This window comes from Mustela nivalis (assembly GCF_964662115.1).
Source record: "Mustela nivalis genome assembly, chromosome: 5".
NCBI classification, from domain to species: Eukaryota; Metazoa; Chordata; class Mammalia; order Carnivora; family Mustelidae; genus Mustela; species Mustela nivalis.
In genome coordinates this window covers 62,428,315-62,445,786 of record NC_139024.1, presented here as the reverse complement: position 1 = coordinate 62,445,786, position 17,472 = coordinate 62,428,315, and the positions used below count along the sequence as shown (strand labels likewise).

General features: G+C 35.9%; 2 protein-coding genes across 2 annotated transcripts in view; one reads left to right on the top strand and one right to left on the bottom strand.

Moving 5' to 3' along the window:
• The window catches only part of NHSL1 (NHS like 1), a 300,569-nt gene extending 295,815 nt beyond the window's left edge, over window positions 1-4,754 (bottom strand). Inside the window, exon 1 of the mRNA XM_082731058.1 lies at window positions 4,429-4,754. The gene's annotated coding sequence lies outside the window, so the exon portion shown is untranslated. The remainder of the gene's footprint in view (window positions 1-4,428) is intronic.
• CCDC28A (coiled-coil domain containing 28A) lies at window positions 4,703-17,267 on the top strand. The gene is given in 7 exon segments (XM_082731080.1): window positions 4,703-4,834; window positions 4,836-4,973; window positions 6,885-7,084; window positions 7,813-7,976; window positions 11,118-11,272; window positions 12,993-13,015; window positions 16,722-17,267. Coding segments are annotated over 7 exon segments (852 nt in total). The 5' UTR covers window positions 4,703-4,717; the 3' UTR covers window positions 16,777-17,267.
• Window positions 17,268-17,472: the final 205 nt, after the last annotated feature.

Sequence of the window (17,472 nt, the reverse complement as noted above, 5' to 3'; positions counted from 1 at the left end):
AATAATGCCATTCTGCCACTTGCCATCATATGGGTCTATTTTTAATTTATTAATTAACTTAATGAATATTTTCTTATCTTCTCTTGTATGCCTGACGCTACCCTAAGCTTTGGTAATATAAAAATATATAAAACCTAGTTCCTTCCTAGTAAGAGACACGAGTGTATATCAGGTGTCACCCCATGTACCCCTTACCCTTTAAGAGTGAAGCAAAATTGAGGGGTACCTCGTGGTTCAATCAGTTGGGCAACCAACTCCCGGTTTTGGCTCAGGTCATGATCTTAGTGTTGTGATATCCAGCCGTGTGACAGGCTTGGGGATCAGCATGGGGTCTGCTTCAGATTCTCTCCTTCTCCCTTTTCCCTTACCCCGACTCATTTTCTCTCTCTCTCTCTCAAAATAAATAAATAAATAAAATATTAAGGAGTGAAGTGAAATTGAATATAATACTTGTCTCTGTGTGGTGGAAAACTCCTCTCTCTCCTTCTTTCTAAGATTGTAACATAGACTGTGGTTTGTAATTTTCCCCATCACCTTGGACTCTAAGCTCCTGCTTCACCTGACGGTGCAGTTCATTGACCACTTTATTGTTAGACACATATTGCTCTTGTTCTTTGTAAATTCCCCAAAGATGGAGAACACAATGCTTTTTCCTTGATTTTCATAATGATTAATTCATACAAAGCTTTGGGCTTGAAGGGGATTTATCCTGAAGTTTGGAAGCATGGAAGATGTGTGTGTGTGTGTGTGTGTGTGTGTGTGTGTGTGTGTGTGTGTGTGTAATTACAGCAACACTAACAATTACAAACTGGACAAGAGACTTCATTGATCCTTTTGAAGTCCTATCCCTCCCACAACTTTGACCCTCCTTTCTCACTATGCTCCCTTCTTTGCTGCCTTTTTTCTCAACATTTCCCAACACCTACCCACTACCACAGTGAACAATCCTTTCCACTTTACCATGTGGAACAATTCAACTTTCTCAGTTTCATATCCCTAAACTCGGCCTCCAGCCGACCTGTGCATATCCTACACTTATTGCTATATTATGACCCACAATGAGCCATCTGCCTAGAGCCTCATCCCCCCTTTTCCCCTATGTAAGATTTATTTCTCCTTGATAGGAATTATGGCAGCTCTTAAAAGACAGAGTGGTAGAAATTTAGGTTTTAAATAACATTTTAAAATTTCCTTGTTAGATAGAGATATAAACAAAGTGCTATGAGGGTCCCTTCTACTCTTCCCTTCCTCCTATCCTCCGTCCCCCACTCCCCACCTTCTACTTTCTCTTCTATACTGTAAGCTATCCCTACAAGGATTTCTTACTAGTCTTGTGGTACTCTTCAGTAATACTGCTATGCTTAAATTAAAATTCAACAAAGGAGAGAAAGCTGCATGGAAGGGTTGTCATGCAGTACAGCTAATTTGCTGGTCCATGGTATTCTTTGTTTTCTGGTTAAGTCCATGACACAAGTCCACTTCTAAAGTTGGAGTGCTCCTAGGACAAGAACTTTGAGAAAAGATATTGGAAAAATGAACTGTCCTCTTGCTGATAACCATTCTCTAATTCTGTTAACTACTCTTGGACATAAAAAGGAAGTATGAATATGAAATTGCATTAAAACTTTAGTTTTGGAAAATCATACACTAAACTATCCCAAATATTAAGTTGAAAAATAATTACTCAATTAACAATTGAGTACTTTTAGATTAATTCCTTCATCATATCTCTTTGGTATGAAGACTGGTATACCAAAACACAAATTGTCCACCTAAAAAAGAGCATTTTCCTGGGTTTTAGTAGTGATGTTATCTGATTGGCACTGAGACTAGGCCTAGATCTTTGGACTTTGGGGTTTAAAGAGGGATTGTGAAAATTACTTTCCTTTCAGAAATAAAATTAGAGAACGTCATCAATTCACAATACACACATTTATCGAGCATCTACCTTATGTCACATTCTATGCAATGCAGTTAAAATACAAAGTCAAAACATGATATCTGGCCTGAAGGAACTTATGGCTAATGAAGAAGACAAATAAATCAAAGACCATATATGTAAGAATCCTGTAAATGTCCAAGTCTTTGTAATTTTTCAGGTCTGTTTTTCATCCCTTGTTTGTTTTTTCAAAGCAGCTGGCAGTAAAATACAATTATAAGGATCTCTGTGTTTATTCTTGAGCCCTTCACTAACGCCTGACATGTACATCTTACAGAAGACCAGTATACCCTAGCATTCTGTTAGTTTCGTGAATATGGCAAGCTCATTTGTTTTAGGGCTTTTTTATTAGCTGTTTCCAGAGCCAAGCATGCAAAGCAGCAGTGAGCCTGATCTATCCTGGCCTAGGCATACTGATATGGCAGGAAAAGTATGTGGAGAAACACTAAGCAAATGATAAATAGGTTTCAAAACTAAAACAAAACAAAACCTTTTCCATATAAGAACCACAAGAACAACAAGGCGATAACTCTTCTCTAGGCACTGAGGTAGAGTAGTCATTTGCTTTGGGTTGGGGTACCTGCCTTTTCCTTTAGAATGTGACCTTCTTAAGGGGAAGGACAATGCAAGTCTGTATGTCAAGAAATAAGGATGTAAAAAACCGGCTTCCAAACCCATTCATCACCTGAGGACTTAACAAAAAAATATTCCTGATTCAAATGAAATGTGGAAAAAAAAAAAACCCTAATGACATTTATGATGCTATTGGAAATTTGAACACTGACTGGATATTTAGTAATATTAAGCAATTATTACTGTTTCAGGCTAACAATGATATTATGGTTACTTTTTTTCTATCTTTTAGGGACCAATACTGAAATATAATGGATTAAATAATGTTGGGATTTGCTTCAATAAAATAGAGAAGAGGAGGAAATGTAGGGAGAGTGATTTAAGTGAAACAAGATTAGTCATGAGTCAAAAGGTGAATAATGGGTACAATGGGTTCATTGTACTGGTCCATCTTCTATGATATATGTTTGAAAATTTCCATAAGAAAAATATTTTTTTAAAAAAGAGAGATTCCTGGAGTTCCCAAGAGAGAGTCTGGCTTATTATGTCCATAGCCTGTGAACTGGTGTGCTGGCATCACCGTCACTACCAGGAGATTCCCCAACAGCACTCCTCCTTTCCTACCTATGCTACAGAGTCTATTAGTGGTGGGGTTACAGAGTGCTGTTAATCAAAGCTCTTATACTTTAAATATTGTCCTTAGGAATAAGACATCCGATTAGCATAATTTACACAAGATGTCCATTTAACAGACAATTCAAAGGAGGGATTCTGCAGTTTAAAGGAAATTCTAGTAAATCTCAAAGAACAAATTTCTCTCAGGGAAGAACTCCAGATTTCAGGTAAGAGAAATCACACTCCAAGCTAGTACAGACACTCTGAAAGAGTATAGCAGTTCCTCAAAAATTTAAAAATAGAGCTACCCTATGACCCAGCAATTGCGCTACTAGATATTTACCCAAAAGATACAAGCATAATGATCTGAAGGGGCACCTGCACTCCAATGTTTAGAGCAGCAATGTCCACAATAGCCAAACATGGAAAGAGCCAAGATGTCCATCAACAGATGAATGGATAAAGAAGATGTGGCATACACACACACACACACACACACACACGTATATATATACTACTAAGCCATCAAAAAAATGAAATCTTACGATTTGCAAAGACATGAATGGAAGTAGAGGGTATTATGCTAAATGAAATTGGTCAACTAGAGAGACCCAATTATTGTATGATTTCACTCATATATGTAACTTAAGAAACAAAACAGAGGAGCGTAGGGTAAGGGAGAAAAAAAATAAAACAAGATGAAATCAGAGAGGGAGACAAACCATAAGAGACTCTTAATCAAATGAAACAAACGGAGGGTTACTGGAGGGGAGGGGTGAGGGGATGGTGTAACTTGGTGATGGACATTAAGGAAGGCACAGGATATAATGAGCACTGGGTGTTATATATAACTAATGAATCACTGAACTTTGCCTCTGAAACTAATAATACACTATATGTTAATTATTTAAAATTAAATAAAATTAAAATTTAAAAAACTAAAAATTAAAGAACACTCCAGATTGCACCTCTGTGGCTCTGTCTCACACAGTCTCTAAATCAGCACAATCTCGGGCCTGAACAAAGTAGCTTTTTTTTTTTTTTTAAAGATTTTATTTATTTGACAGAGAGAGAAATCACAAGTAGGCAGAGAGGCAGGTAGAGAGAGAGGAGGAAACAGGCTCCCTGCGGACCTTGGGATCACGACCTGAGCCGAAGGCAGAGGCTTTAACCCACTGAGCCACCCAGGCGCCCCCAAAGTAGCTTTTGATAGTAATAAAATCTCACTTAGGGGCTTGGCCTAGTGTCCTTAGACAGAAGCACGGCTTTTCACGTTGCCTTCCAAGTTGAAGTTGGTTTACCTTGAGACGTCCCGGCGAGGTAGTTGATTCAGTTGCTATGGCGACACTCCGTTTCCGCCTCCGGGCTTGCTCGAATAGCATGCTGGGAATTGTAGTGCGTGGGAACTGACACTCATCCAGGGGGCGGGGCAGCTTCCAGAAAGGGGGCTGAGTTCCCCGTTCCTCCCTGTACCACCATCCCTTAGCCCTCTGTGTTTCTGGGCCACAGAACCCAAAATAAAAGCCCAACTATGAAGTCTTCCTTTCCACGTCCACCTAAAGTACAGCTGAGGGCACGGCAGTGGAAGCAATGAGGTGCCAAGGCCGGAGACGCGAGCCTCATTGGTGGGGCAGGAAGAGGCGAGGCTCCCGCCAGGGGCACGGAGGCTCCGCCTCCTTACGTCATTTCCGTAAACAAAAGGGGCTGTGAGGGCGGCAGGGTCCGGGATGTGACCCCGGCTCAAGCTGCGGTAGTAGCGTCGCCGGCTGCAGCTGCGGCAGTGGCTTCGGAGGCTTCGGGGTCTTTGCAGTTTGAGAAAGAGGACCCCGATCCTCTCCTTCCTCAGGTATGAAGTGGAAGCAAAAGCGCTCTAGCAGTATCGCGTTAGGCCCTTTTCACCAACTACCCTGGCCACTGCTCAATTCAGGGAGCTGAAGGGTCACCGTGGCGGCTGACTGGGGAAGGGGAATGAAGTGAAGTTAAGAGGGATTCCTAGTAATCCTGTTTGGAGGCTGTGGGTTCCTGGCAATCGAAACCCGTGTGTGAGTAGCTGTGGGCAGTCTGCAAAGGCCTACTCTAAAACCTTCCTTGCTACATGGTGTACAGGAAAGATTTCGGTTCTCTTGGGGCAGAGATTTGTCTTTCCAAAAAACAGATTTCGAGCCCTGGCCCTTTGGTACATCGTAGTTTAAACCACTGTTGGTTTATTTGCATTGCTTTACTTCGTAGGGTTCTTTTTCTTTTCTTTTTCTCGTATCACCAAATATGTTTTACATCATTAAAATCTAAGGTTAGTGTGTTTATGTGTTTATACAGATGCTTACCTCCTTGGAGAACTAATAACCCATTGTCTCTGTTCAGTTACTTATTAAAATTCCATTTAATTTGTGTTGCATGCTGAAACAGCAAAAATACCTATTATGTTACTAACAGTGCTTCTTAAAGGAAAAACTGTTAGCCAGGATTTGAATGAATTTTCACTTGGTATCTGGAATTAAAGGGTAGTCATTATAGCCTTTCCTTGAAAACCTTTGCTTCTTTAGAAGTCTCATAGCTCCAGTTACAATTGTCTGGAGTCAGCCTGAGCCAAGTGAGCTGAAATGGTTTAAATTCCAGTGCTGGTGGCAATTGTTTAGACAATAGCAAAAAATCTGGTTTCATCAAAATTCTCAATTATGTTAGGAGTGTAATCAGTGGATTTGAATCTTTTGGTATGGTCATAGCATAGTTAGATTCACAATGTACACAAAAAGGGCTAATACTGCTAAGGCACTTTACAGCCTGATGAGGTAAATAGCCATGTAAATTTCTCATCTCCTGATACATGAAACAATGTAATTAAGAATTTAATAGTGTGCGTAAGTAAAAAGAAAATATAGAAGGATATTTTTAATTAGCAATAATCACGCCTCGAATAAACCTCATTGGCTACAGTACTGCCACTGCGCAAAACTAGAAGGATATTTTTAGATAGATGGCTGTTAGGAAAATAAAGCTGGTAAGTACATGAAGTAAAGGGAAAAGATTGGATCTGTGTTCTCTATGGTAAGGCCAGCTGGAACTTCACAGTATAACTTTTTTGATACTAGCAAACCTAAACATATATAATACAGTTATGTATCCTTGGGAATAGGTGGAGAAAATATATTCAAAATAGTCATGGAACAAGTTTAATTTTACAGAACTTCAGTTGATCAAGGAACGAGAATCAGTATTATCCCTAGGCAGAAACTCAGTTTCTGCTTGGTGGTTGAAATAAGTTTTCTAGCTATTAGTTAAAATGCAGATACTCCTTTCATTTACACATCTGTTTAAATCTAGCTGGTTCTTCCAAGAACAGATTTTAGCAGGAGATTTAAAGACCATCTAGAGCTTGAGTCAGGCTGAGAATATCACATGGCTATTTTGTTTATTTTTTTATGTATTGTTCCCCTTCTCTAATGCAGGCTTTTTGAGGAAAGGGACTTTGTCATGTTAACGACCGTTTTCCCAATACTCAGAATAGTACCTGGGAGGTGGAAGAGAGTAAATATTTGTGGGGTGAGTGAATTTTTAAAATGGTGAAAAAAATTTCTAACTGGCAATTTTGCTTAGGGTTTTTTGTATATATAGCACAGTAGATTAAACTTAAGGGCTTTTTATTTTAACTTTATCTAATGATCTCTGAAATTCTTGATATATTGGTATCAGCCTATGAAGTGGGTCTTTAAACCCCTTTCAGTTTTGCATATTATATCATTTTGCTATATTTTCTTAGGTTTTAAGAAGCTGGCCTTGGTGCAGTAAGGAGCTTAGAACAATGGAGGAACGGAAAGTGAAGAGGAGGAGTCCTAAGTCTTTTAGTGCCCACTCTACTCAGGTGGTTAATGCCAAAAAAAATGCCATTCCAGTTAGTAAAAGCACCGGGTTTTCAAATCCTGCATCACAGTCAACTTCACAGCGACCAAAGTTAAAAAGGTGAATTTTTTTTCTTTCATAATATCACAGCAACATGCTATCAAGGTAAACACAAATCCAGTAATTCTTATAACACTTTTTTCTCTTGGCTTAACTTTCAAAACAGTTGAGGCACATATTGTATGTGATTTAGAAAAAAAAATTATAAAGGTTACAATGTGTAGGGATTAGAACATGCAGAATGAATGATTGGTTTGAAGGCCCTTACTTAGTCTCCTATTAAAATAGACTGAGTGAGAAAATAGACAAAGTTGATGCACTAGCCAGAAAATGGAACAAAATATACAGGGGATTTTTTTGTACTTAATTTTTTTTAATGAACATATAATGTATTATTTGGGGTTTATTTTTTTTAAACTAAGCTGAGTGTGCTTTGGTAATTTTATTTTTTAAAAAAGGGTGGCTTCATTGCTGTCATAGAAATGATTCATATTTATTGTAAATATTCAAACACAAGAAAAGTTCAAAGAAGAAATTTAAAACTACCTAGAAGTAGCTCATTATTAATATTTGGTGACCATCATTTGTCTTGAGGCTCTAAAGGAAACAGGAGCAACAAGTTCAAGTGTGATATATAATACAGCTGTATGTATGTGAGTACTCTGTAGTATTAGATATTTGGAAAGCAAGATAATACATGTATCTTATGTGTACTATGTATATGAATAATTCTCTCTTTTTAAAGATACTCATATACAATTAATGTTCGTATTGCATCATCTTTGCAGAGTGATGAAAGAAAAGACCAGACCTCAGGGTGGAGAAGGAAAAGGTGCACAACCAACTCCTATTCAGCACTCCTTCCTCACCGACGTCTCAGACGTTCAGGAGATGGAGAGAGGGCTTCTCAGCCTTTTGAATGATTTCCACTCTGGAAAACTTCAAGCATTCGGCAAGCCATAGATATTTCCCTTTTGTTTTTCTTTTCAAGATGTTTGCATCCTATTTGTTTGCATTTGTTTTGCCATTTCTTTTAAAAGTATCATTTTCTTTTATTTAAAAAACAGAGTCCAGAGGCATAAAATGCAATCACCCTAGATTTCATTTGTCATGGTTTATAATTTATAAAAGTTTCAGGAAAAAGGGTTATTTATTTATTTATTTATTTTTGAGAGAGAGGTGAGAGAGGCAGAGGGAGGGGGAGAGAAAGAATATTAAGCAGGCTCCATGCCTAGTACCGAGCCCCATGCAGGGCTCGTTCTCACAGCCCTGATATCAGGACCTGAGCCAAAATCAAGAGTCAGATGTTTAACCAACTAAGCCAACCAGGCTCCAGGAAAAAGTTTTTTTAAGGAGGGAGGGTTGGTTGAAATGTTAACATAGGATTGGTATTATGGAAAAACGATCCTGAAAGTAACAAATAAAAAATAGTCTTCATCAGTTAAATAGTTGAGACTTAATGTTTTGGTTAGGGAAAGTCTCAGGATCATTTTTATTTACTCTTTGAAGCCTAAGCTTAATTTTTGTCCACCATTCCTTACTTTTGAATTTGAAGAATCTGATTTTCTTGTTCTTTCATGAATCTAGAGAACAGTTGATTGTCCCATTAAGAACTCTGAGTAGGTAGTTTTGCATATGAGTTCTGAAAGTATGTAGTCAGTTTTTGTATTCAGTTTGCAACTTGCCTTATTAGTCTTGTCTGATAAAATTATGTACATGTATTTTATATAAAGCAGTTTGAAAATTATTGGATGCACACATGAAGAATCTCACACAAATGCATAAATGTCATCAGCATGCATGCTGGGTTTTTTTAGCCACCAATAAAAGGGTAAATAACCAAATAGAAAACTGGGTAGAGGTCCTAAAAAGAGCAATTCAGCTGCTTAACAACCACAAATGCAATAGTAATACAATAAATCTCACCTCATACCAGCAGACTGGCAAAATTAAAAGACTGGTAATACCTGTTGCTGGTGGAATCCAGAGAAAAGAGTTCTTTCATAAAATGCTGATGGTGCTAGAGGGGGTCAATGTTTGGAAGTTTTTTCTTTAACTCTTCTCATTCATTCTGCCTGAGAATCAGTGAGCCCTTCATATCTACCAGCTCATTTTCATCTAAAGGAACATTTTTTCTGTTAATTGATTCCACCTCCATCTGTTCCTTTTTATCCTTTTGGAGCTTCTATTCTCATGTTGGTTCATGGTTCTCACCTGGATCCCTTATGATTTCTGCTTCTTTGTATTTTTAATCCATATTGTCCCCCTCTTTCTCTCTATCTATGTATGTTAAAAATTGATGCATTTATATGTGTGCCAGTCTATACATGTGTACACACACATACACACATGCCCCTCTCTTGGGGTATTTCTTCCACTTGACCTTCCAGATTACTACTAATTGTTGAAAAACAAAGGAAATACAAGATATTTTCTCAGAGATATCAGGCTTTTAAATATCTCAGAAATAACTGACTTTTAAAGGATGACTTTTAAAGAGCCGTAACTAGCTTCAAAATTATCAGTAGTTGGGGCGCCTGGGTCGTTCAGTGGGTTAAGCCTTGGCCTTCAGCTCAGGTCATGATCTCAGGGTCCTGGGAGGGAGCCTTGCATCGGGCTCTCTGCTCTCAGCAGGGAGCCTGCTTCCCCTCCTCTCTGCCTGCCTCTCTGCCTACTTGTGATCTCTCTGTCTCTGTCAAATAAATAAAAAAAAATTATCAGTAGTCAACATAATATTGTCAGTTTATGAAGATGATATAAAGCTGGCTGGAGGAAATTACAGTGTAATATACATGAATTCCTATTGATTCAAGATATATACTTCAACTTTATACTATATTTTATACTTCAACTTTAGCTGAGCTATAGTATACCTCTGAGAAAACCAAGGATTTTTAGGAAAAAACTTTAGTATCAAGAGGTTGTAGAGACTAGCGGCACCTGACTGACTCAGTCAGTGGAGCATGTGACTCTTGATCTCAGGGTTGTAGGTTCAAGCCCCACACTGGGTGTAGAAATTCCTTAAAAATAAAATCTTAGAAAAAACAAAAAGAGGTTGTAGAGGCTATACGTAAAGTGTATGAAATATGTAATATATCATGTACTATATATATATTAGCGGTCCTGAACAGATAATGCCACCTCAGAGAACTCTGGTCAATACATAATGTAAAACCTGTCCTTCAGGAATTAAGCTGTCTTGCATTACTGAGTATACAACTGAATATTACACTGTGTTTCTCATGCATCATAATATTCTTCATAAATATTTTCATTTTTATTTCTTAGAGGAGGTATATATAATTGGTGGCAAAATGATTCATGATTGAAGTTCTTTTTTTTTTTCCCATGGTTGAATTTTTTTTTTAAGATTTTATTTATTTATTTGACAGAGAGAAATCACAAGTAGATGGAGAGGCAGGCAGAGAGAGAGAGAGAGGGAAGCAGGCTTCCTGCTGAGCAGAGAGCCCGATGCGGGGCTCAATCCCAGGACCCTGAGATCATGACCTGAACCGAAGGCAGCGGCTTAACCCACTGAGCCACCCAGCCACCCCTCCATGGTTGAAGTTCTTATAGGAGTCTCAAGGTTACTCATTCTTATAAAATATTAGGTCACTCAGTTCAAATGACAGTTGTCAAATTGAACATGATTAGATGACGCTATTGCTTCTAGAAATGATATTACTATAAAAAAAAAAGGACTTTCTTTACCTAAGGGATGATTTTGGGTATTAGTTGTTTCATTTTTCTTTTAATTTTTGAAAGATTTTATTTTCAAGCAATGTCCACCCCTGCCACAGGGCTTGTACTCAACCCTGCACCAACTGAGTCATGGTTTTGTTTTTTTTTGCAGAAAATCTTTCCTATTTGATTTTCTCAGTGCCCACAGTCGTTTCTTAGATTATCATTGTTTTTCTGTGAAAACAGGATTTGATTTGTGATTATGCACAGAAAATACGCAGTCATTACCAATGTAATTCACCACAGAAAGAAAGCTAATTTCCTGTGAGCACCTTGAGTTTAGAAGTTTTTCCTCAAGGCTTTTAGTTTGAACTGTCCTAATCTTTATTAATGTTCTGGGATGTTCCCCCAGGAAATGAATGTTCCATTGAACAGATGGAACATGTTCGGGGAATGCAGGAGAAATTAGCTCGCTTGAATTTGGAGCTCTATGGGGAGTTAGAGGAACTTCCTGAGGATAAGAGAAAAACAGCCAGTGACTCCAATCTGGACAGGCTTCTGTCTGACGTGAGTGGAATTCTTTTTCTTTATTCTTTCTTTAATAAAAAATTTTTATTGAAAGAAAGGTCATCATTTTAATCATTTAAAGTATACCATTTAGTGGTTTTCGGTACCTTCACAGTGTTTTGCAGACATCACTACTGTCTAATTCCAGAACATGTTCATCACCCACTAAAAGAAACCCTATCCCTCTCAATTCTCCCTTCTCTTCATCCCTTAGCAGCCACTAATCTACTCTCTATGTGGATGTGGCCATTCTGGATATATATATTTCAAAGAAATTGCTATATTTGCATCTAAGCTTATATTCTGAGAATGCTGGCAAATCTAAAAGTGAAAGATTCACTTCTGTCCGTATATGATAAGATTTTAATACATAGAAGATCCTGATGTGATGTATACATTGTATGTTATTCACTCATCTAGTGGTTACTTATTTCTAAATACAGAACTGTATTTGCTATTTAAGGTAATTTAGTACATGCTACATGTATCAGCTTGCTACAACTGCTGTAACAAAGCGCCATAGACTGGCTACCCTAGAAGTTTCTTTTCCACAGTTCTGGAGCCCCAGAGATGGAGATCAGGGTATCAGCAGGACTGGTTTGTTCTGAGGCCTCTCTCCTTGGCTTGTAGATGCTCATCTTCATCTTTAGATGGCATTCCCCTTTTATCATTGGGTGCCTATGTCCCAATTTCCTCCTCTTGTAAAGCCACCAGTCATACTGGATTAGGGCCCACACTAATGACCTCATTTTAACTTACTCCATCTTTGTAAGACCCTATCTCCAAACACACTCACATTCTGAGGTATTGGGGGTTAGGGCTAAAATGTATGAGTTTGGGGAGGACATAATCCCATCTATAACACTACGTATGGTTCTTCTACTAAAAGGTATTAATGAAATTGGTCTCTTTAAACATTTATTTGGAATAAAAGAAAAATTGATACTTTAGTTTCAGAATAGTTTCCATATTCACTAATGACAAAAATGTTTAATTTCTGTTCCTTCTCTTTATCCTTTGAGTAACTAAATGTGCAGGAAATGATATGCCCATACTTCCAATGTTTCAAGCCTGTGTGTTTATTTTATATCTACTGTGTTCAGTCTTACAAGTATTTCCTTCTACTAGTTCCTCTTAATAAATAAATACAGGCTTGTTTTGCATTACATTTAGGAAAGTGACTGTGGTATGGCGAGAACACTGAATTTGAAACCAGAAAGCCTTTGTTTAGTCTGGGTATATCAGTGTAACTTGGTCAATTTAGTTAACATTTCTATAACTTTGTTTCTGTAACATTTCTGTAAAATAGGTGTGATTAATTCTACCTCATCCTGAAAACTGAATGATATGTGAAATCTTTTTGTAATCTACAAAGGTTTTAAAGAGTTTGATCATGAAAATGTCAACTTTTTAAAACTATTAATAGAGATGTTATAATTATTCATGGTTTTAAGAATCCTTATAAAACTCCAGATTTTATGATCTGGTTTCATTCTCTTCTCATATATGTGTTTAATAAATGCTAAAGGTACTTTATAATTACTTTGTATAAGTGAATTTCCTAGTCTGGAAATTTTTGGAAAGTTTTTTCAATATTTTACTTTTTCTTTTAAAGAAAGATTAAAGGAAAAATAGTTTATTTTAAAATATGTAAACAATGACCCACTGAAGATATTTTTCTTATAAAAATCAAAATTAAATTTGTTTCTTTGTGTTACAGTTAGAAGAACTGAATTCTTCCATGTATCCTTTTGTCTAATATCAACAGTGAAAAGTTTACACATTATAACTCCAGTGAATAGCTCAATCAAGTGAACAAGGACACCTACTATTATTACTGGAGCCATTTCTCTTCCCCTTTGGTTTCCAAATGGAATTTTTAGTTGCTTTTGTATGTTGCCATTTTGTTTGTTTCTGGTTTGTTCTGCTTTGCTTTGTGTTGTTTTTAGATTTTTAAAAGACATTTTAAAAATATTAATCAGGAGAATTGAGGATTAGGCTATAGCCATAGAAATTATTTTGAATCTTAGATTCTTGAGTTAAAGAGCAGCTGGATATGTGGACATAAAATGCCATACTTAATTTACTATCATTACAAAGAACACTTTAGATGCATATATAAAGTGTATTATAGGATTAGCTTAAAGGAAAGCACCAAGGCATATGTAATATATGCAGGTTTTGACATTTCAGTTTGGAGCAATTATTTCAGGAGATGCAGATACAATGTGAGATATATAAGAACAATAAGAAATGATTCTGCCTATAAGATCATTTAATTTGAGAGTTTAGTCCCTCTGGACTAAATAATGCGATACTAAAAAGGATACTGGTTGTGGAGTCAGGAGATTTGATTTTTGAAATTTGGTTTGATACTAATTTTGGGTAAATTGTTTAACATCTCAGAGTGTCCTCTGTAATATGGGGTAATTGCTACATATAATGATGTGTATATGAAATTTTCCAAACTGTAGAAAATACATTTTATTTATATATATATATGTAATGTATTTTTACATATACACATATATAAATATTATAATATAATATATAATATAATATATATTTATAAATATATATGAATATATATAAATATTATTGTTAATAACATATACTGTTATTAAATGCTAAATTATGGGGCGCCTGGGTGTCTCAGTGAGTTAAAGCCTCTGCTTTTGGCTTCGGTCATGATCCCAGGGTCCTGGGATCTGCATCGGGCTCTCTGCCAGCAGGGAGCCTGCTCTCCCCCCCCACCCCCGTCCCCGCCTGCCTCTCTGCCTACTTATGATCTCTGTCTGTCAAATAAATAAATAAAATCTTTCTTAAAAAATGCTAAATTATGCAGTAACAACAGTGAAGAATTAGAGAGGTATATACAAATCTAGTAATAAAAATCATAATCTTACTTAAGTACTTACTACTTGCCAAGTATTTTATGAAGGACTTTACATGCATTTTCTTATTTGGTCCTACCCTTGTAAGTATGTGGTATTATACTTATCATTTTACAGATGGAGAAAATAAGGTTTTGAGAAGTCACATAAACTGTGGGAGACATTAATGTAAAATATCATTACCAAGAAGGATTTAATTTGAGGATTCGATATGAGTTAATTATGAGACTTCTCTTAGTAGTAGTTCCTAGTTCTTTTTTCTTTTCCTTATATTCATTCTGAGCTCTCTATTCTATGCTTTATATTTTTTTTCTATACATATGACACACCAGTATCTCCTATCCTCTGAGTTTTTGTTTAACATTTAGATTTACTTATCTTACCACTTGGCTTGATTCAGTCACCACGGTTGAACAAGGCAACATGATAGACTACAAGAGCATGGGCTTTGAATTGTTTGGTTTCATATCTTGGTAAGCAGGTGTGTAGCCTTGAGCAAAGTTGGCAACCCTAGTTTCCTCATTTGTAATAATTGTTCTCTCTGTACTCAGACTTTCCCCTTATAATTTCCTTCTCTGTCATCAGTTGCCTCTGTTATTTCAGTCTCCAAGATTATTTAAATTCCTTCTATGACTATACCAGACATTGCTACTCATGGTACTCTCTGCCATTGAACCTGGATGTGGGCAGGAAATTATTGCCATTTATTGATTACAGTTAGTTTTCAGGCATCATCAGCTCTGCCTTTTATTCTTTCTTCATTCCTCACCCTCATCATTTTATCCCATAACCTTTCAAATTTCTTCTGTTCCACCTCTAGAGCTGCACTGTCTAATATGGCGGCCATTAGCTATGTAGCTACTGAGCGGGTGAAATAGCTAATACAGATTGAAATGTGCTAGAACTATAATTTGTACATCTGATTTCAAAGATTTAGTGTTACAAAAAGAATATAAAATATCTCAATATGTTTTATAGTGATTATATGCTGAAATAGCTTTTTGATATATTAGTATAAAATATATTTTAAAAATTATATCTGTGGTTTGCAGTGTGTATATATATATATATATATATTTTTTTTTTTTTTGCGACAGTGCTGCTGTAGACTTTAGATACCACTAAATAATTCTTTCCTAAAAACATCACTGTTATCTTGCCATTCTTATTTTAAACTAATTTTTTTTTACCATGTCAGACTTTCTAAAGGTTCTCAGTAGTATGATCACAACCTACATATTCTCTTATATTTTTCATTGCTGTTAAGCTGGTTCTCTGGATATCAAAGAAGACATAATGTTCATGCTCACTGTGATGCCTTTTTCAGGTTGTACTTCTACCTAGAGTTGCTCTGGCTTCCCCCTTTCCCTTATCCAGTAACACTAAAGCTGTCCACTTCCATAAAGCATTTTATCTGTACCTCAGACTAGCATTCTGTCTATTTTAGTATCTGTTGGTTTTTGTATATGTTAAATCTCAGCTTTCCAACTGGACAAGAATGTCTTTGCCAATACTCGTGTCTATGTATTTTAGCAATTTCTGCCGTGTGTGTCTTGCTAACATTGAATTGTTCTCATTTCATTGTTTGAATTGGGTCTTGAAAAAATAGGTAGCAGGTGGATCATACAGAGAGATGAAAGAGGAAAATGAAAGGCAATGATAAGAAGGAAAGGGAATAATATCTGCAGGAATTCCATCCTGTTTCCAGTCTTCTTAAAGAATAATTCAGAAGATTATAAGAAAAGATTTAGAGATATAATTTTATTTTTCACCTTTACAAAGAAGTTGTTTTCCAAAGGATAATAAACTGGTATTGTCTTCTCAAATGATTTTTTTAAAATATCTGGTAAGTTTTCATATTTACCTCTTATTAGTTCTTACCATGAAAATAATTCTTGCCACATTAAAATAATTCTGTGCTCTACTAGAACCTGGAACATAATCTTGATTTAGTGACTATTTTTAAGTCTTCAGATTTCAGATATAGTATAATTTGTATATTTTATATTATAATATATATTATTATATTAGTTATGTTAATATATTATTTAATTAATATATTTTATAATTATAATAATTACATATAATTATAATTATTTAATTAATATATTAATATTTATTATTATCATATATCTCTAATTTATATACTATATTTATATAACTATAGTTTATATAAGTATATATATAAGTAGTATAAACTATATATATACGTATCTATATAATTTATATAGATACATGTATATAAGTATATATATATTTATATAATATATATTTATATATATATAATATAATATACATTTATAAATATATTTATAAATTTATTTATTTATTATTTATAAATAAATATATATATATATATAACTTCACTATGCTTAAAAATTGTCTTGTTACATTCAGGTTTAAAAATTGTCTTGTTACATTCAGGTTTCTCAGACACATAGGCACTTGCCCTTTAAATTATTTTAATAACTTTTTCTCGGCTCCTGAGTGTAATTTCCCATAATTTAAAAGAAGTCCTCATCACAGAATGAAAATCTTCTTAACGATAAACTCAGACAAAAGCTACATTTGGCTGATGCACAAGATGTTCCAAATACTTCCACCAGCTAAACGACATGTGGTTGCTTTCTTGTGGCTTGAAGAAGAGCAGCATTCATTACTTTCCCAGCTGAATCCAGTAGCAGAATCACCTTCCACAATAAGGAATAAAGTGATTAAAGTGCCAGTGCAATGATTGTTTTCACTCCTGCTTTTAGTAAATTTGACTCGCTGCTATTCATCATAACTGGAGCCTCGGCCTTGTTGAAGGCTTAATCAGGTTGTGCTGCTATGCTTTCCATTGTTGCCTTATGGGGGTTATACTTGAAATGCATTGTGCAGAATGTTAATAATAGGGCTGAAGGTTTCTCCTTCCTGAGCTCACCAAACTTATTCCCATGTTGCTTATAAGTTGATGATGCACAGGCTTTTTGTGGCAGCCCCGCTGCAGTTTACGTTAGACAATCAGTACACACACTGGTGTTTTCCAGTGGCCAGTGACAACAAAATGTAAATGAGTATTTGTGAAATTTGCTATTTTTAATAAAAGTGATTGTTTTAAATTGGTCTTTATTGTTTTATTTTGAAGAGCCCTGTAGTCTTTCAGTCTGGGGATACAAGAGTTCCATCCTCCAAAGTACACTGTGTTTATAAAATTTTGGGTTATGTAATTTTCTTCCAGATTTTGCACCTTGTGCACATTTCAGTATTGGTGTCAAGCATGAAAAGAGCATGGGCTTTAAAGTCAGACCTTGATTTGAATCCCTG